We start from the raw sequence: 19,182 nt of genomic DNA on the forward strand, positions 1-19,182 counted from the left end.
CCTAGGCAGTTCTTAAGTATCTAGGGGGTGGGATAAGGGTGTATGATCATTGCAGAGCCCTAGAGGGCAGGTATGTGCAGGGGTCTGGACACAGAGAATGGGCGACACCCTGTTTCCTGGCAACTGATGGCCTGGCCCTTCCCCCCCTGCAAGGTGAGAGCTAAAGGGTTGGAGAACAAAGGAATCCAGTGCCCTCCTAGCCCGGGAAAGGGACAAAGCCCAGGGGAGGAGGGGCCAGAGAGAGTTTCAGTTTGGGGCTGGCTGGGAAATGGAGTGAAGGGCAGATGTGGTTGTCTGGCTCACTGCCCCCCAAAATGGACCCAGCTGAGGGGTCCTGTTTTCTACAGCTACAAGCTCCGTGTTAGACCATGTTCCTGTCATCTAATAAACCTTCTGTTTTACTGTCTGGCTGAGAGTCCCGTCTGACTGCGAAGTTGGGGGGCAGGACCCTCCGGCTTCCCCAGGACCCCGCCTGGGTGGACTGGCTGTGGGAAGCACATGGAGGGGCAGAGGATGCTGAATGCTCTGAGGTCAGACTGAGGAAGGTGGAGCCGGGTGAGCTGTGTGTCCTGCAGACAGGCTGCTCCCAGAGAGGAGACTTCCCCAGAGTCCTGACTGGCTTCATGGGGAGCAGTTCCAGAGCATCGCCCGGGGACTCCGTGACAACTGGTGTCAGCGGTGGGATGTACTGCACCCCATGGATGGCACTTTGTGCAGTAAGTGACTGGGGAGCAGTAAAACGAAGGGGGATTGACGAGGACCAGGCGTGCTGAAGGCTCAGAGAGGAGCGATTTCGGGGGGCGGTTAACCCCTGGGAGTGTGTGACCAGCGAGAAGGACTGTGCAGTAATGGGGTCCCCCTGGGGACTGCGGTGAGCAGTCTCGGGGCAGAGGAGCCTGCTGCTTGGCCCTGGGAGAGAGAAGGACTTTTGCAGTAACAGGGTTCCCCTGGGGATTGCAGTGAGCGGTCCCAGGGGCAGAGGAGTCTGCGGCTGGACCCTGGCAAAGAGGTGGTGACCTCGAGAAGGGCTGGCACACTAGGGGTTCTCCTGGAAACCGTGGGGAGCTGAGAGCACACAGGCCTGTGAGTCCACAACAACTTGGGAAGAGCGGAGTGATGGCCTGTCACCGTCTCCTTAAGAAGGACATTGTAACCCTGTGCAGAAAGAGAGGGTTGCGCATTGGAAAGTTCACCAAAGCACAGTTCATCGTGCAGCTGGAGGAGGATGACCACTCTAAGGAACAGATTCCTGACCCCAAATGGGGCTATCGCAGGATCTGGGAGCAGCTGGAGTAGTAGCCAGGCATCCCCAAGACTCCTGTCCCCGACCAGACGGGGATCTTCACGATCGGGTTCCCCATCGGGGGATCGGAGATGGACGGGATTGGAGCTGAGTCCCAGAGAGCAAGAGGACTGTGAGAGACAGCGAGAGCCCGAGAAAGAGCTGCAGAAGCAGCAGCAGCATGAACTGGCGGTGGTGGAGCGGAGAGGCCTAGGGGACCTCCCAGGGGTGAGTGGGGATAGACCCCGGGGTGCCAGTTCTGCAGGGAACCTTGAGACTAAATTGCTGCCCCTGGTTAAGGAGAGGGGGGATGTGGATGCCCTCCTCACTGCCTTTGAGCAGGCTGGAGATTTGAACCAGGGGGACCCTGTGGAAAAGCCCCAGAGTCTAGCTCCCTTGCTGGGTCCCAAGGCCATAGACTCCGTCAGCCGGATGGGTGGGGAGATGGACAGGCTCCCACTCCTGACCCCAACCTATATGTCTGTGTGGAGTTTCCTGGGGCCAGGCCCCTCGGACCCCCAGTGGGAGGAGAAGGTGATGGTCAATGGGGAGACATTCCTGGGGTGGCAAGATCCTGGGACAGAGAGAACTGTTGTCAGGCCCTGGGTGGTGCAGCCTCAGATGCTGAGGGGCTGTGTGAGCTGGGTGAGGGTCCCAGGGACGAAGCCCCTTGCCCTGCCTATGGCCCAGATCCCTGTGCAGACCCAGGAGGGGTGGGGCTGGCTGGTCGTTGTGGTTCTCCAGGACACCAGCTGCGAGACCCTGTTGGGGGGCGGCTATGTCTCTTTGGGACAGGATCCAGGCCCTGCTCCTGTAACTGCCAAGGGTTTGAATTTGAATCCAGGGAACCAATCGGCGGTGAAGGAAATCGGCGGTCAGTGAAGGTGCAGATGACCTGGCTGGCAGCAGGGAGGAGCGGCTAGGCTCAGGATACCTGGTTGCCTGTAACCAGCCCCCTGGGGCTGGGTGGGACAGAGAGATGCTCCCTGCCCCCGTGCACACTGGAGCGGGGGCTCACGCTGGCTCTGATGCAGTGAGGAAAGCAGCGAGCTCGCTGCCTACCTCCACTGGGACAGCCAGGGCAGCGCTGAGCACAGTGGGAACTGAGACCCCAGCTGAATGCGGGGAGACACAGGCAGGGCAGGGGATCTGTTGGGAGAGGCAAAGTGCTTGGTAAGGAAAGTTTGGATGAGCCTGGGCAGCCTTGTGAGCTGATGGCTTTGTCTAGTTAGCAGTGTGGGAAGGCGAGGAGAGTGGAAGATGAGTGTCCCTGTACCTTTCCTTAGAGACTAACCAATTTATTTGAGCATAAGCTTTCGTGAGCTACAGCTCACTTCATCGGATGCATCCGATGAAGTGAGCTGTAGCTCACGAAAGCTTATGCTCAAATAAATTGGTTCATCTCTAAGGTGCCACAAGTACTCCTTTTCTTTTTGCGAATACAGACTAACACGGCTGTTACTCTGAAACCTGTACCTTTCCTGTTAGCTGGGTGGAGAATTGTGACCGTGAAGGAAATGTGCCTGTGTCTGTCAGGGGTATTGACTTGCCTATGGAGGGAGCTACCCTGGTCTCCAAGCAGTTGTCTGTGACCAGCCTTGTGTGCTGGGACAAGGGGAATGAGATCCCAAGCTGTGTGTCTGGGAAAGGAGAAAGTGTGTCCGGCTCTTCGTTGTCTGTGGAGCAGACAGAAGGGGCCTTTCAGCCTGTGACGGTTGAGGGTAGTGCAGTTGTCTCAGAGTTGGTTCTGGATTCAGCTAAAGCCCAGGAAGGGAAGGGTCCTAAGTTTGTGTCTGCTCGGGAGAATGGCCCTGTAACTAGGTCGCATCCAGTTAGTGTCTATGTAAAATCCCAGAGCCCAGACAATTCTGGTGCTTGTATTTTGCCTGTTGCTAGTGTGTTGTTGGGAAAGGGTGTAGCAACTCTGTCTAATCAGGGTGAGATCCTAGCCAGGGCACAAGGAGAGCATGAAGGTGATGTGATTGTGTTACCTACTGAGGGTGTGGAAACCTGTAGCAAGAAGGAAAAGATTCTTGAACTTGTGTGTGGCAAAGAGAAGGAGAATGCTTCTAACCTTTTATCTAGGAAGTCTGTGAGTTTGCCCGAAAGGGGATTGTGTATTAATCCGCCTGAAGGGCCAGAGGTAATTCTGGATGTAAGGGAGACCCAGAAAGAGTCTGTTGTTGCTCAGGAAAGTGTTCCTTTAGAGCAAGCCCTAGGTAAAGAGGGTAAGGGCAGAATTTCTGTGAGGGGTGAATTGTTGCATAGAAAAGCCCTAGGGAAAGGAATCCTCATGGAGTCCTTGCGAGCAGTTTACTGCAACTGAAGGGTGTGAAAGTGATTTAATCAAGAAAGTTCCAGTTCCTAACAGCCAGAAATTTTCTGTTGTGAATGGATCCACTGACTTTCCTGTTGAAAGATCCAGTGTGGATAGCTTTGAGAAGGTCTCAGATGAAGTGAAAGCTGTTAAGAAAATTAAACAGTCCTATAACCAAGTGGCTGTGTTTGGCCAGCTTGTTGGGGAGGCAAGGTTGTTGAGAAAGGAATGTCTCCATGCTAGTTCTGTAAGTGAACAGTATGTGGCCCAGGTCAAGATGGGGGCTCTTAACCAAGAGAGCCCGAATTGCAGCCCTCCAGACTGGAGCGCTGGGAGAAGACCCGATCCCAGTGTGACCCCTGGGGATTTTGGGGTGGCAAAAGGGCACAGGCCGCATAAACCTTCCCACATGCGGCATGTGAGTGCTATCGACCACTCCCGATCTAAGGGAGGGTGTGAAACTGGAGGGGCCTGGTGTAACTCCCACCAAGGAAGGGAGAGATGCTTGGGCCTCCATGGGAACGTTGGTGGGTTCGAACTTCCCCAGGTCACTGGCTAAAGTGACCCTGCTCAGTTCAGTCTCAAAGGGGGGAGAGATGTGACGAAGCAGGACTGTTCTTAATGTTTCCTCTGAATAGTGTGGGGGTGCCTCAGTTTCCCCTAGGCAGTTCTTAAGTATCTAGGTGGTGGGTTAAGGGTGTATGATCGTTGCAGAGCCCTAGACGGCAGGTGTGTGCAGGGGTCTGGACACAGAGAATGGGCGACACCCTGTTTCCTGGCAACTGATGGCCTGGCCCTTCCCCCCTGCAAGGTGAGAGCTAAAGGGTTGGAGAACAAAGGAATCCAGTGCCCTCCTAGCCCGGGAAAGGGACAAAGCCCAGAGGAGGAGGGGCTGGAGAGAGTTTCAGTTTGAGGCTGGCTGGGGACATGGAGTGAAGTGCAGACGGGGTTGTCTGGCTCACTGCCCCCCAAAATGGACCCAGCTGAGGGGTCCTGTTCTCTGCAGCTACAAGCTGTGTGTTAGACCATGTTCCTGTCATCTAATAAACCTTCTGTTTTACTGTCTGGCTGAGAGTCACGTCTGACTGCGAAGTTGGGGTGCAGGACCCTCTGGCTTCCCCAGGACCCTGCCTGGGCGGACTGGCTGTGGGAAGCGCACGGAGGGCCAGAGGATGTTTAATGCTCCGAGGTCAGACCCAGGAAGATGGAAGCTGTGTGAGCTTTTTGCCCTACAGACAGTCTGCTCACAGGAAGGTTTCAGAGTAGCAGCCGTGTTAGTCTGTATTCCCAAAAAGAACAGGAGTACTTGTGGCACCTTAGAGACTAACCAATTTATTTGAGCATAAGCTTTCGTGAGCTACAGCTCACTTCATCAGATGCAACATGAAGTGAGCTGTAGCTCACGAAAGCTTATGCTCAAATAAATTGGTTAGTCTCTAAGGTGCCACAAGTGCTCCTGTTCTTTTTGCTTACAGAAAGGAGACTTCTCCAGAGTCCTGACTGGCTTCCTAGGGAGCAGTTCCAGAGCATCGCCCAGGGATTCCGTGACAGGGGGTCAGAGAGTGTTTAGGGGCCTGGAGAGACATCCCTTGTGGGGAGTGGTTGAAAAGAATGGGATTGTTTGGTTTAGAGAGGAAGCGAAGGAAAGGGGCCGTGACAGCAGCATAGGGAATGATGCCTGAGAGAGAGAAGGCAGACTGGGCACTGCTCTTCGCCCTCCAGGAGACACTTATTGTCACTGCAAGATACCATCAGGTAAGATGGAGCCAAAGAGAGATGTGTGTTGTGCATGACACTCCGGTAACCTGTGGAACTCACTGCCCATCCTCTGCTGGGCAGGGGGCTGGCCTAGAGGTCTCTGTTTGATATCCATGGGTTTGCACAAAGCGGGTGTATAATAATGGTCTGTGCTTCGGGTTTAGCAATATGCTTTGTCAGATTAGGTTGTGCTGTGAACCTAGTTTGTTCTTGCCGCCATGGTCAGTAAGAGGTGTCCGGCCCCCGACACAGCTTTGCACTGTCCTGCTGTTTGCTGCAGCATTGGGCCAGATTGTGTCACCCTCCCTTGCCTGGAGCAGGGCCCGGTGACTCCACGGGGGCTCTTTGGAACAGGAGGCGCTAATCGGGGTCGGGGCTATATTGGAGTCTTGCCCATCGGATTTAGCAACTGGCAACCCAGTATGGAAAAGCCAGCTCCGGCAGTCCCTGGTGCCTGGTTTCTGTGGCACTATCACGTCTGGCCGGCAGGAGTCTCCTCGCGGAGCCGACATGTGGAACCAGCAGCATTTCAGAGGGAACTACGGTGAAGGCCCCAGATTGAAACCTTCCTCCTGACAATCTAAGTTTAGCCTCCAAGGCCTCTCTCAGATGGCTCCCTAAGTCCCTGTGCTGATGTGCTCCATGCCCATCACGCTTTGTGGCACCACCCCCCTTGTCATGCCACACAGGCCCTCTGGGCAGGAAGGCAAGGCAGTGCTCAGCTTCTGCAGCCCATGCCCTCCCTGCAAGCATGTCCCCTGCAGACACGGGTGCAGCCTGCCTTGCCACCCCCTTCCAGCTGAGGTTCCCTGGGGCATGAGGAGCTGCAGGGACAGGATGGGGAAGCAGCTCCTCTCTTCCCCTCAGGCACTGCCTGCCTTGTAGTAGTGATCAGGGCCTCTGTCTGCCCAGGAGTCCCCTGGAATTCTTCGCCGGTCACTAATCGCACATCTACTCAGGGCATGCTGCAAAGCCTCCTGCACTCCTGCCGTAGCCTTGAATCGCTCCATCTGATACCCACGCAGCCCACTTGGCCTTGTGGCCAGGTAGTCATAACACGCTGGGCATGCCCCCTCGCATGGAGCTGCTGCTGGCTCTGCACCTCCCTGACCTGGGCTGAGATCAGGGCTTTGGGGATCAGCTGCTTATCTGCTACCCGGCCAGAGGGCGAAGTAGCCCCCCAGCAGTGCTTCCTGGACAAGGAGCTTTTGTGTGCTCCATCCAGCCCCTCTCCTGGGGCATTCCCCAAATGAACCCGTTTGCTCTGCGCCCCCGTCTACTGCCCCACGCTGGCCCAGGGGTTGAGTTGGCTCTGGTGCCACTCAGCTTCTGTGGGCAAGCCCAGAAAGCAGCTCTGGGATGGCCCCTAGGCGCCGAGAAGCCCACTCTCTTGCCGCTGGCCTTAGCTCACAGCATGTTCCCTCAGGAGAGTGGTAGGAAAAAGAGCCCCCGAGGCAGTCTAGGGGTGGGCAGGGAGACTGCCTGGCGAGAGCCAGATGTGCCAGGCTGGGACCAGGCCTGTCTTGTGTGTCAGTGACTCGCGGGGGAGGTGGTCAGTGGCCTGAGTCATTTGCAGGTGTCACCTACTGGTTCTGTTCATGGAAGTCACTAAGGATTGTGGGCGGCTCCCGGGGGGGAATATGAAGACTCAGGGGGCTTGGGCAGCTGATGAGCTGCAGCTTGGGAAAGCGAGCCTCAGCTCCCAGAGCCACTGGGGTGTGAATGCAGGGTTCTCAGACCTCGGAGCCAGCATCTGTCCAACGGGCACCCAAGCGAGACTCCAATGCAGCGTCCGGTGTGTTCAACTGGGGAGCTGCACAGGTGTTGCTGGGATGGAGAAGGGCAGGCGGCTGAGCTGACTTAGCCGTCAGCTGGGGCACATGCTTGCGGAGGGATCGCAGTCCCAGAGCTTGTTTATCCCAAGGCACAGCTGGGTGGGGAGCGCTGGGGGAAGCCTACAGCAGTGGGATGGGCAGCAGGTCTCCTGTTGCAGAAGAAACAGCCGGGAGCAGCCCCACTTCCACTTCCAAATGCCACGGCCCCAGGTTCTTTACACAGGTGGCTTGGGCGCCTTGTCTCCTTGGCCTCATTCCAGCATAACTGGCTGACCCTGAAGGCCAATGCCAGCCCCATGCTGCTCAACCCAGCACACATCTCTAGCCCACAGAAGACAAGAATTAAACTTAATTGCAAGAGATCGAGGTCCTGGAGCACGTGGTGACTGAATCCAGAGCCAGGCTCCACCCCACGTGCCTCCTGCTTCTCCTGAGACATCCAGATGGCCAGGGCTCAGCGGGGCAGCTGGCGGAAATGCTGTGTGCCTGGGGGCAATGCCACCCTCTGCAGAATTCCCTGCTGAGAACATGCGGCATCTCCCCTCTGGTCACTAAGGAAACCCACAGCCATGATGCCACATGGCCCCTCACTGCTACTGGTGCTATGAGAGAGAGCCTCAGCCAGGTATGCTGGCAAGGAGCCTGTGCCCCTCCTGGCAGTCCGTCGGGCCCAGCGACCTCCAGGCTCAATAGCTCCTGGGTGTGCACAGGTGGGGACACCCTCTCTGGGCACGTGACACAGGCCACCCTGTGCCCCAGGGGCTTGATGCCTCTCTCGCGTCCTCCTGGAGCTTGTAGGTGGCATGCTGGTATCCTGGAGTGGCCTGATCCCCCGATGAGTCAGTGCTCTGCGGGGAAGTGTTCCCAGCTTCGCTTAAAAACTCATCTCCCTTTGACCCTTTGCTGTGTGCCCCTCCGACCCCTCTGGCGCTGTTTGGACGTGGCCCAGAGCTGGCGGCTTTGAAATTCCAACATCTGCTCTTGGTGAGCTGGGGCAACCCTGGGGGCATGGCAGCGAGAGGGAGCTCACTGCACCTGCTGCTAGGCACTAGGAAAACAAGCTATTCCTCGAATGGGGTCAGCTGGCATAAGCCAGCCTAGCTCTCTTGCTGTGTGTGGAGCTGTGCTGTGTTACACACACTCAGGGTCTGGCCCAGGAACTGGGGCTACAACAAGCTTTTGCTTAAAATCCCTCCCTGCTGCCTTCTCAGGGGTGCAGCTGCACCAGACAGCAGTACCAGGGGTGTCAGTGTGACCCCGCCACCTGTGTTGTCTGAGGAGATCTCTGTCACACGGTGAAATCCCAGGAGCCCCCGTGCTCTGCCCACAATAGTGCTCAGAAGGGCTGCGCCGGAGGAAGGCCACTGCTGCTTGGGGCTAGGGATTGGCAACTCCGTCCCAGCTTGGACAGAAGTCTCCACTGGTAGTTGCAGGCAGCAGGCAGCAGGGGTCACTGTTCCCTGTGCTTTGCGACTTGCCTGTGCCCGCCTCCCCGGGGCACTGACCCGTGCGCTGCACTATCTGGTACACTTTGCTCACTCCGCTGCCGTGCCCAACTTTCCTGGGAGCTGCTGTTTGCTTTTCTCTGAATTATGACTCCAGCTTGTGCCTTTGATCTGGGCTGCGTCCGGCCTCCATTGGCTGCTATTGGCCTTCCTTTGAAGTGCATTTACCTTCCCGGCTTTGTGTGGTGTTGCAGCCTCTGGAGCAAACCAGGAGGAGCAGATCTGAGATGCCTCTGTGGTGGGCACAGCACAGTGCCCACTTAGCCCAGCTGCCCCTGGGCACTGGTGACTGTGCAGGAGCAACCCCTAGGAAGCCCTGCAAAGGGTGTGCATAGTCCAGGGGCAGAGCATGGGGCAGTTCTGGGCAGAGGGCCCGTATCCTAATCTTAGGCCTGAGCTGCAGACGTGACCAATGGCCATCAAATCACCCCTGCCCTGCATGGGATGTGTGTGACTCCCGCACTTGCCTCCTGCTGCAGGGAGTTCCACAGGGGAACACTGCGTTGCTCCCTTGTAGTGGTTCTGCACGTGCTGTTCCATCCCGTGATCCGTGTGTTTATGCTATGGGGAAGGGTCACCTGAAGGGCTGGACCCATCTCTCCTCCGTTCCTTGAGTCCCCCTCCCTCACAGGGCAACCGTGTGCACGCCGGTGAGGTGCTGGCGAGTTGCCAAGGATGGCCCAGAGAGGGACGTTCAGGGCCCAGGCATTGCTCTCACCCCTCAGGCAGTCCCTCCTGCCTCTGGCAGCGGGCAGGGAGACGCCAGGCTGGGTCACAGCACAAGGAAAACAGCCGCTCCAGGTCATGGATCTTCACATTGCCAAGGCAGCAGGGGGGAGCTGCCTCCTGTGCCTGGCTGTGGAGGAGGGGCAGATAGACAGCCTGTACCTTCGTGCCCCCTGCTCCCCCTTGCTCTCCCAGCATTCTGCACTCAGGGCTGCTGGAGGGGCCTGGCCTGCCTCCCCCGAAAGAAGTCCTGCAGGCTGCCTGGGCAATGAGGAGGGGACAGCTGCTGGCAGCAGCTGCCCAGTGCTCTCCTGTCTCTGCCCTCTCCTCCTCACCTTCCTTCCCTGGCACCTTTTTCCAAATCTGGCCAAGGCTCGGATCTGGGTCGCAGAGCCCCCAATGGGGGGCGAGGGGCTGGGGGGCGAGGGGCTGGGGGTCTCGTGCTAGAAGAGCTGAACTGGCAGCGAGCCCAGAAGTGCTGGGGATGTAGGAGCAGCAGTGCAGTGAAGCTCAGGGTGCCAGAGAGCGGGGGCTGGTGGAGCAGGAGGTGCTGGGGCCATGTCTCAAAGGGCTGATTTCTTGGTGCTTTCATTTGCCCAGGAATTGCCCCCATGGTCTCTGACTCCCAGCCCAATGGCTTGTCCCTAGAGCTGGGGGTGAGGAGCACTAGCCCGGGGACTAGTGCAGGCTGGTGAAGCACTCCTGAGGCCTGCAGCCCTCCAGGCAGCAGCCCTGGCTCCAGTTCCATGAGGGTAGTGGTGGGCTGAGGCTGGCCCGGCCTGGCAGTGGGGGCGAGTGCTTGGCTGCCTGTCCTAGGGGCTCTGTGCTGCCCAGTGGCTGTGCCAGGTGCCATTTCCTACACCCCTCGCCCGTGTGACTGGGCTTGAAGCTGAGCCCCCTGTGGCCACGGGCCCTGGAGCTGGGCACTGGTGGCAGCAGCTCCCCTCAGCTCCATGCCGAGAGCCGCCTCTGCTTGTGCCATTGGGCCGCCGTGCTCCAGCCGCCCCGGCCCCAGCAAGCGGGACCAGCATCAGGTGAACTGATCCAGCACCAGCAAGGGGCCTGTCAGCAATGGCTGCTCCTCCCTCCCTCGAGCACCCCAGGGAGACGCCCCAGGTCAGGAAGGAGGGGACGGCAGTCGCAGGCCCTTGCTGTGACTTGCCAGGCGCAGGCTGTGGACTCTGGCCTTGAGCAGATCCACGCCCCCCTCCAGCACAGAGGAACTGGCCTTTATCTGTTACACTTTGTTCTCTCTGCTGTCTGGGTGTGGAGTGGGCAGAGCCAGCAGAGATTAGCCCTCACCCTCAGACCTTTGACACACACGCTGCAGGCAGGGTGATGGGTTTGCTTTGTGCTGGGGCTGGGGGGTAAAGTGCTCGCGATGTGCCCCCTCCCCCAGGCAGGGAGCCTGCTGCATCTCTGTCAGTGCAGTGTGGGCTGAGCGTGTCTGGGCACGGCATCGGGGAGATGCTTCTCCATAGCAGAGAGCGCACCATGACACAGCGCCCCCTGCTGGGCAGCTGGGACTTATCTAGGCAGGAGCTCCTGCCCCAGCCAGTGCCCCTGCCCTGCTCCTCACAGCACCCCCTGCTGGGCATGAGGAAGATGAGCTAGGGGGCAGTGAGAGCCTTGCCTGGGAATTTCCTTCCTTTGGAGTAACTTTTCCCAGCCTGCCCTGTAGGCACGCAGAGCTGTGCTTGCTGCTGCTGGTCCCTACGCCTGCTGAGTGGAGCCGTGATGCCTTCTGCGCGTTTGCCCTGCTCTGCTAGGAGCTGCATGGGCAGCTGCCATTCCTGCCCTGCGGGTGTGGGGATGGGAACCTCGGCCAAGTCCCTGTTGCTATTTGGGTGTGTTCAAATAAAGGCGGGGGGGCCTCTCCTCACTCGGGCTAGCTGCTCTGGAGCCGCTGGGCCTATGGGCTAGAGGGAGCACACGGAGGCCAGCAGCCCCATCCAAACTCAGATGGGCCTCTGAGAGCAGCGTGGCTCTGATGATTGTACAGGGGAGTCCCTCCTGCCTCGGGGGAGGGTCTGAAATGCTCCCCCAGGAGCCCTGTGTTACTTGGCCAGGGCCACTCCCATCCCCAGAGCCCTGGGATGGCAACTCACTTCAGATGGAGGTAGAGATGTGGCAAGTGCTGTTTGGTTTCCTGTGGACATGCTGCAGCACTCGCCTCCTGGCCGAGCATGACGCTTGCTCCGCCTGGCACCGCGCCGAGCTGGGGCCGGGCACGCACTCGAGCGAAAGAAAAAACCATTAAGGAAAAACAAACTGGGAAAGTCATTTGCTTTGCAGCGGGATGGCAAATGTGGCCGTTTGGAGGTATCGGCTGCAGTGGGGACACAGAGCTGTTCATGATGCCAAACAGCTGGCAGAAATGCCCAGCCTGTGCGAGGCACACAGCCCCTCCTCGCAAGGGCCCTGCTGAGTCCCCAGGGGCACCTGGGCATATTTACCCAGGAAAAGGACCCTGTCTGGCAAACAAATGAGGGGCGCTGTTGGTGCCAGAGAAGGGATGGGAGAGAACGTGGGCCCAGCAGAGATGGGTGCTTTCAGTGACTGCTGGCTCTGGGGTGCAGCATGGCATTTGCACTGGGGAACATTGCAGCAGCCCGTGCAACCAAGTGGAAAAGGCAGGGGGCTTGTCTCGGTGTGCAGGTACCAGCTGCTAGCTACTCCGATGCCCTTGGAGGTGTGGGGGATGGGGTACCGGCCTTCCCAAGGCAGGTGATGGTCATGTGTCCTGGGATGGGATGTCACCCCCAGCACTGGCCATGGACTCCATTTCCACTGGGCACTCAGATATCGGAGTGCTGACCCATTCCCTGTTCTGTGGGCAGTGCCTGTGAGGGGTGCCGAGGACTGGGGGTGGCCTGGGCCACATGGCAGGAGCAGCGCTGAGAGGCTCTGGGTTGGAGTGGGCTCTGGAGTTATGCAGAAGGGCTCTCTGCTGCCTCACCCTGTCTCTGCCCCCCCCCATGCCAATGCTGCTCTGGGGCTGCTGGTGGGCACAGCTTTGCATTGTGGTGCGGGGTGCTCAAGAATCCCAGCCTCCTCCCTCTGCCTCAATCAGAGCAGGGAGGGGACGAGGGTGTCCTGCTAGAGGTTGGGGTCCCGTCTCTGCTCGCCCCTGCCTGGCTGAAACTCAGACCTGGCCCAGGCCTCACACGCCCCTTATCGCACAGGCTGCTGCCTGATTCAGGGCCTCAGTCGCTCCTGCAGGGGAAGCCACAGCCCTTCCCATTAGATCTTATCAGCAGCATTTCATGAATGACTCTCAGCTCGCAGAGCCCCAGGCACGGCCTCTGGAATCCTCTGCTGAATGGGACTCCAGCCCACAGGCTGGAGCAGGTGTGTGTGTGCACAGCTGGGGAGGAGCAGGGCTCTGCCAAGTGCTGGAGCAGGCTTGTCCTGCCAGCTGCTCAGCCCGTGCGGGAGGAGCTCTGCAAGGCCAGGTCCAGAGCAACCCTGCTGGGCGCTGAGTGCAGGCCTGTAGGCCCATGCACCCATTGCTCTGGTAGGGCCCAGATTGGCACCGAGCGTCAGGGTGTAAGTGGAAGCTGCCAGGCCAGCAGTGTCCCAGTGAGTCTGGAGATGGGTGCCCAGCTACCTCTTCCACTCAGCAGTGCCCGCTGGCCCTGGGTCAAGGTGCAGTGCCCCTCAACTAAGGAAGCTCCACGTTTTTCATCTGCACCCGGCAAGCAGGGCAACACCACATCTCCCACAGGGCCAGGCTGGCCTTATGGTCAAGGTGCTGGCCGGAGATGCAGGAAACCCAGGTTCAGTGTCTGGCTCTGCCAGAGACTCCCAGTGTGGCCTTGGCTAGTAATCCTGCCTCCTCGCCCATCTCAGTTTAGACTGCAAGGTCCTTGGGGCAGGGACAATCTCTCAGGCCTGGCAGCATGGCTCCTGATACCAGATGGTGTTGTTATAACATCAAGAATAGTGACACGGATCCAGGCCCCCAGCAGGCCAGAGCCACCCACCGTGCAGTCTGAGGCACTAGGAGACTGAAGCTAGCAGATTATGCTGTGAGCCTAGTGTGCTGGCATTGGCACTGGCTGCCTGCTAGCCTCTGGACAGAGCGTCGGGCATCTCAGAAGCCCTTGCTGGCCTGGGACCCGCTCATATGATCTGTCCTAGTCCCCATCGGCTGTGGGAGCAGCCCCTGATTTGTGGGGATGAGTCAGTGGTCCTGGGCTCTGGAGAGGGAATGCCACAGGGAAAGGGGTAGGGGCCATACAGGACAGGAGCCGGACTTGCCATCTCTGATCTCTGTGTTCCCACAGCCCTACAGTAATTGGGCGGTAATGTGGGGCCTATTTCTGGGCCACTAGATTGAGGGGGACAGTATGAGGCACCGGCTGGGCAGAGGCTGCCCCCAGCTGTAGTTGGCAAGGGGCCTCTGAAATGCAGTGAACCCTGCTCCACTGAGGGGCAGAATGCAAAGCCAGGAGCCCACTTAGCTGCTGGCAGGCTGGCCCAGATGACTTTGCACTTGTGGGGGTGGGGCCAGTGCTCAGATGGGGCCCAGCTTAGGATTGTGCTGGGCAGATGGGGTGATGTGCTGGGGGTGCAGGCAGCGAGCTCCCCAATGCTGAGAACATGTTCCAGTTAAACCCCCTGCACTCCCAGAAGAAGGATGAGACCCCCTCTTGGGGGGCACCAGAGTTGTGTTATATATCGAACCTCCATCACATTGCCCAAGGCACTGGGATGGCAGACTGCCAAGCAGTAAGTAGTGCTATGGGGCGGGGCTTTCTCTCCCCTCTTGCAGTCAGTGCTGGCCCCACTGCCCTAGCATGGCACTAGGGCAGGGAGTGGGGTGGGGTCACTAGGGGGTGCTCTCCCCTAGCAGACATTGCTGGCCCCAGCATGGCACCAGGGGGCGCTGTGCTGCAGGATGTCGGGTGGGGTCAGGAGGGGGCGCTCTCCGGGCAGGTAGTGGCTATGTAACATGCTGGGGGTATTTCAGAGGAGATGGAGCCGAGGGCCTGGGATCAGTGAAGTCCCCAGGTGGCTATTGCTGCCCCCACTAATTACCCCGAGCACAGTCTTCAGCCGCAGCGTCGTTGGGCTGGGCACCAGGTGCTGGCACGGCACAGAGGGGGATTGACGGTGCCTCTTGTCCCTTTCAGAGTCTGCCCCAGCTGTGCGGTGCAGGGGACGGCCAGGCATTCACAAGCACCCTGCAGCATCTCTACACGGCCGTGGCCAGGCAGGAGGCGAGGGCAGCGCAGAAGCGGCGCTACTCAGGTGAGTTGCGGGGAGGGGAGATGGAAATGTGTCCAGTGCAGCTTGTACCGGGGTCCCCTCCTACAAGGGGTGTGGGGGGCACTGGGCATCGCCCCATCCCAATGGTCCTGGAGCTTCTGGCCTGGCAGGCAGGGAGGGTCTGGTCCCTATAGCTAGGGGTGTCCATATTGCTTTGCTCCCCAGAGTCAGTGGGTGACCGACATCCTTCTCCTAGCTGTTGGCCCCTCTGCTCCCTCACGCATATCTGACTCCTGCCTTCTCTCTTTGGGACAGGGGATGCTGAGACCCTGGAGCTCGCCTCGTCTCCCCAGCTGGCTGGGGAGGCCATGGACTCATTGGTCACGGTGGGCTCTCAGCAGGAAAGGGTTGAGCCACCCTCTGACCTGCCCCAGAGCCTGGGAGCCACAGGGGTAAGTGCAGCTCCCAAACCAGCAGCCTCCTGGAAGGCTGGTGTGAGAGGCCTGACTGGGGAAAGGCTGGGCCTGGAGGGAGAGACAAGCTGTGCTGAGCAGCCTCCACCCCACAGAGGTTCCACCAAGTGCCTGCAGTGACTGGGTTCTGCTCCGGAGTCCTCTGTTCCCTCCTCAGTCTCTGACACAAGCCAACCTTCTGCAGACTAGCTGGCTCATAGGATTGGTTATGGGATCCTTTCCCCTCTGGCTGGCTTGGGGGGTGGAGAATGGGAAACTGGGCCTTTCCCCTCTAGGGCTCTGATCCAGCCCCAGGGTGGGGACGGGCTGGCTCAGAGGACTGTGTACATGGAGCCTTTCTGGCCCTATTTGATCAAAGCTGGTTCCCATCCAGTGGCTGTGTGGTGACCAGGTGGGTCTCAGCCAAGTTCTTAATGGGACATGTCCAGTCCAAACCCCCCCAACTTTGGATTGTGAACTCTCCTGGTGTGTGGGGCAGTTACAGAGCTACCAGCTCCCCAGTGGACAGAGCGAGGTGACCCTGGCTCAGCTGCGGGGTGGTGCAGGGCCTCCAGCTCCTTAGTGCTGTGCCACCCAGCCCACTCCTGCAGCTCCAGGGGGGCGTCTTCCCCTTGCTCCAGCCGGGATGCTCTGCAGTGGGGGTCCCCTCTGGAACTGCCCACAGGTGTTAGAGACGCGGGGGAGCGGGGAGCAGAGTGACCCATAGCTCATGGGAGGGGAGGGGGGAGCAGACTGACCCATGGCTCACAGGAGGGGAGGGGGAGCAGACTGACCCATTGACAGGGGAGGGGAGGAGAGAGCAGACTGACCCATGGTTCATGGGAGGGGAGGGAGCGGAGGGGAGGGGGAGCAGACTGACCCACGGCTCACAGGAGGGGGCCTGCTGGGCTCTGTGTTCTCCCTACTAGAGCTCTGCCTGGGACTATTTTTCAGTCCTGCTCCCACCCTGCAATACCCACTCGCCCCCGCATTGTTTCTTGCATTTTTATCCCGCTCCCACCTATAAAAACCTTAGATCCCGCAAGAGAGACGGATTCCCCCCGCTACTGAAAAACGCACTACGGTTGGTTAATATATTATAAACGGAATTCAGACACAATTTTTACCACTAAAAGGATTAAACAAGTCTTGCTTAAACCGTGTAAATAATACCTTAACTCCTGTTATAATAGACATCAAGTCTCTGTCTATCCCTCGCTTAAATGTAAGTATTAAAACCTTCATTTTAAAAAGGGAAAAACTTGCTTTACATTGCTGAAATTCTATTTATGACCAACTATTGTTGTGTGTCTATCACACAGAATGTCAAAACAAATTGCCCCAAAATTTTGCCTTAAAAGGTGCAGGTTTTTTTAATGATTATAAAAAGTAAGTTGTTTAAAAAAAAAACTTGAAATTTTTAACCCACTTAAGCACTGTTTTTAGAACTTTGAAACATCCCAGTCAAGTTATTTCTGTGTCAGGATTATTACTGCTTTTTGAAAAACATTGAACAGAAAAACTGCTCGCAGCACTGACAGCCAGCTGATACAACAGGGACCGTCTGCGCATATGTGGCGTCCCAGAACAACACACAAGAAACCCTGTGACTGTGATTCTCAGCCCTGACTTGAGCCGGTGTACAGCACTGGATCTGGAGCCAGGGAGATACACAGGTGTAGGAAAGAGAAGTTCAAACAAAATAATTAGCCATGTCCTGAATAGGCTACTCTCGGTAAACTGATGAGAGATTTAGTGATTTCCTGCAAATTCCCGCAGTCTGGTTTTTTGCCTGCCCATCCCACCTGCAACAAAGCACATTTCACCCACTCCCAGTATGATGGGAGCGGGTCCTGTGGGATCCCAGTCCCGGTGCAGGGCTCTGCTCCCTGCTCCCCTTCTGTGAGAATGGTGTTGGCTGCTCCCTCTCCCTCCTCCCCTACCCAAAAACTCCTCTGGCCCCTGCAGGGTGGGGCGAGAACTCTGCTTGCCTCCTACAGCACCTCTGACTGGCTGCTGTTCCCCAGGAGGCGGGGCAGCAGGGCAGGCAGCCACTCAGAAAGGTTTTCCCTTGGGCAAGGCTGGAAATTGGGGCTGGAGCTTCTTGTGTGAGGGGGCTGGGCTCCAGCAGGGAGAGAATGCTGTGCGGGCGAGAGCTGGCGGCAGGGTGCATCCCAGCAGGGCAGGGCTGGGCCCCAGGGAGGAGGCATCTGTCACTTACAGCTTTCCTGTGTGTCGTTTGCACACGACTGGGAGCGAGTGGGAGGTGCAGGAGCTCTGGAAGCCAGGGCAGGGGAGAGCTGGGGCTGGGAGCCCAGGGTGGGTGGGAGCACTGGGGCTGGGAGCCAGGGTGGGGGAGCTCTGGGACTGGGCGCCCCTCACTGTCTCTGGGGTGGTGACTGGGCTGGGCAGCGTTTTCCCATCAACTCCGCACTTTTATTTGGAAACAAGGGGCCTTGTCCACCTGCCCTGACCTGCAGGGTGGTGCTGCTGTGCCCATCCCGGCTGGGTACATGCTGGGAGCTACGGGCTGGGAAGTGCTTTGGGACGCAGGGGCTAGAGAAACTCTGGCTGGTTTACAGTGCTCCTGTTCTGTGCATGCATGCACACACATGGACATACGCCCAGAGACATGGCTCTGCACACAGACACACACAGATGCACACCCAGACAGACAAGCACTGGGCTACTGGAACACTTTGTACAGTGGGGATCTATTGAACCAAACTACCAACGCTGTATATGATGGAAACCGCTTCAAGCCAGGGGGTGTATGGACGTGCACACACGCACACAGCCTCATGCACAGACCCGGCCCGCGGGAGCATCCCCGTTGGTTTGACAGAGGTTCCTTTGGTTCCAGACTCCCTCCTCTCCGGCCCAGAGAGCCCGGCTGCCCGTGTCCAAGGCCAAGAGGAAGAAGGCAAAGGGGCTGTTCGGCTGACACCCACTGCCCCTCCCGCTTACCGTGGGGAGGGGTCTGGCCCCAGGCACTCGTTGCTCACCACAGCAGCTCCAGGACACCAGCGCAGAGCCTTGAATCCCTGACGCAGCATCTAGAAGGGCCAATCAGGGCTCCCGCTCCAGGCAGCGCGTGGGGCCCTCTCCCCCCATGGCAGATCCTGCTGAAGGAAGTTCGTTCGGCCCCTTCTCACTTCACCTGTGGGCACTAGATGCTGGGAAGTCTCTGGTGCTGCCCGTGGCCAGGCCTCTCCACTGGCAGAGCCGGTGTGGCAGGTGTCTCCTCTGCTTCTCACCCCTGTGCATCTCCTCTCCCCACACTGGCCTGGCTTTCCTGCTCAGCCCTTCCTCCCCCCCCCCCCCCCCCCAGCTGTGGGACTGCCCCTCCCTGTGCTCCGCAGGGCTGAGAACGTGGATGAGCTGCATGGGGGGAGGGGGCAGGGTCCTGTTCTTTGGACGGGTGGCTCCACCCTTTATTTTTTGCAATAAAGGCCCTTCTCTGCCCGAGGACACTGTGTCTGGCTGGGGATGGGGCCTGGTCTGGCTTCTCCCATTTGGTCTTGCGAGGTACCCCAGAGGAGCGGGGGCACACGGAAGCCCTGGCCCTTCTCTCCAGCCTGTCACCTTCACAGCCTCTTCCTTGGCAGCTGGTCCCCTTGCCTCCCGTGTCAGCTGGCCGGGACCAGTTCTCCCAAAGGGTTCAGAGAGGTTCTGCCCAGCCAGGAGCAACATTAGCAGCCAACCAAGAGGCCAAGGGCAACACCTGAAACCAAGCCAATTGCAGCCTCCCTCATCTTCCAGCTGGAGGCACTGGACAACAGCTCCCAGCATGCCCTGCTCCAGCATCATCTCCACAGGGGGCTGATGGCACCTGGCAGGTGCTCCAGGGGTTGCAGTTCTGCTCTGAAGAACTGGGCTAGGGCTGGCGGGTGCCAGCCCCTGAGATAAGCGGCCTTGTGCTTCATGCCCAGTGGTGCCATCCAGGCTGGTTGCAGAACTGGGCAGAGGGTCTGGGTGCCAACCAACCCCATCCTGAGACAGGGAAGTCTTTGATTTCTTCTTTGCTGGGAGTGGCCAGAACCCCATAAAAACCTCAACCCAGTCAGCAGCGGTGAGCCAGCCCTGCCCGATG

At 58.5% G+C, this 19,182-nt stretch overlaps 1 protein-coding gene across 1 annotated transcript in view; it reads left to right on the forward strand.

Moving 5' to 3' along the window:
* The window catches only part of NHEJ1 (non-homologous end joining factor 1), a 146,213-nt gene extending 127,808 nt beyond the window's left edge, over window positions 1-18,405 (forward strand). Inside the window, exons 6-8 of the mRNA XM_074966750.1 lie at window positions 14,562-14,679; window positions 14,953-15,089; window positions 17,953-18,405. Of these exons, the coding sequence (XP_074822851.1) occupies window positions 14,562-14,679; window positions 14,953-15,089; window positions 17,953-18,033 (336 nt within the window). The 3' untranslated portion in view covers window positions 18,034-18,405. The remainder of the gene's footprint in view (window positions 1-14,561; window positions 14,680-14,952; window positions 15,090-17,952) is intronic.
* Window positions 18,406-19,182: the final 777 nt, after the last annotated feature.

The sequence above is a fragment of the Natator depressus genome, chromosome 11 (genome assembly GCF_965152275.1).
Source record: "Natator depressus isolate rNatDep1 chromosome 11, rNatDep2.hap1, whole genome shotgun sequence".
Taxonomy (NCBI): domain Eukaryota; kingdom Metazoa; phylum Chordata; order Testudines; family Cheloniidae; genus Natator; species Natator depressus.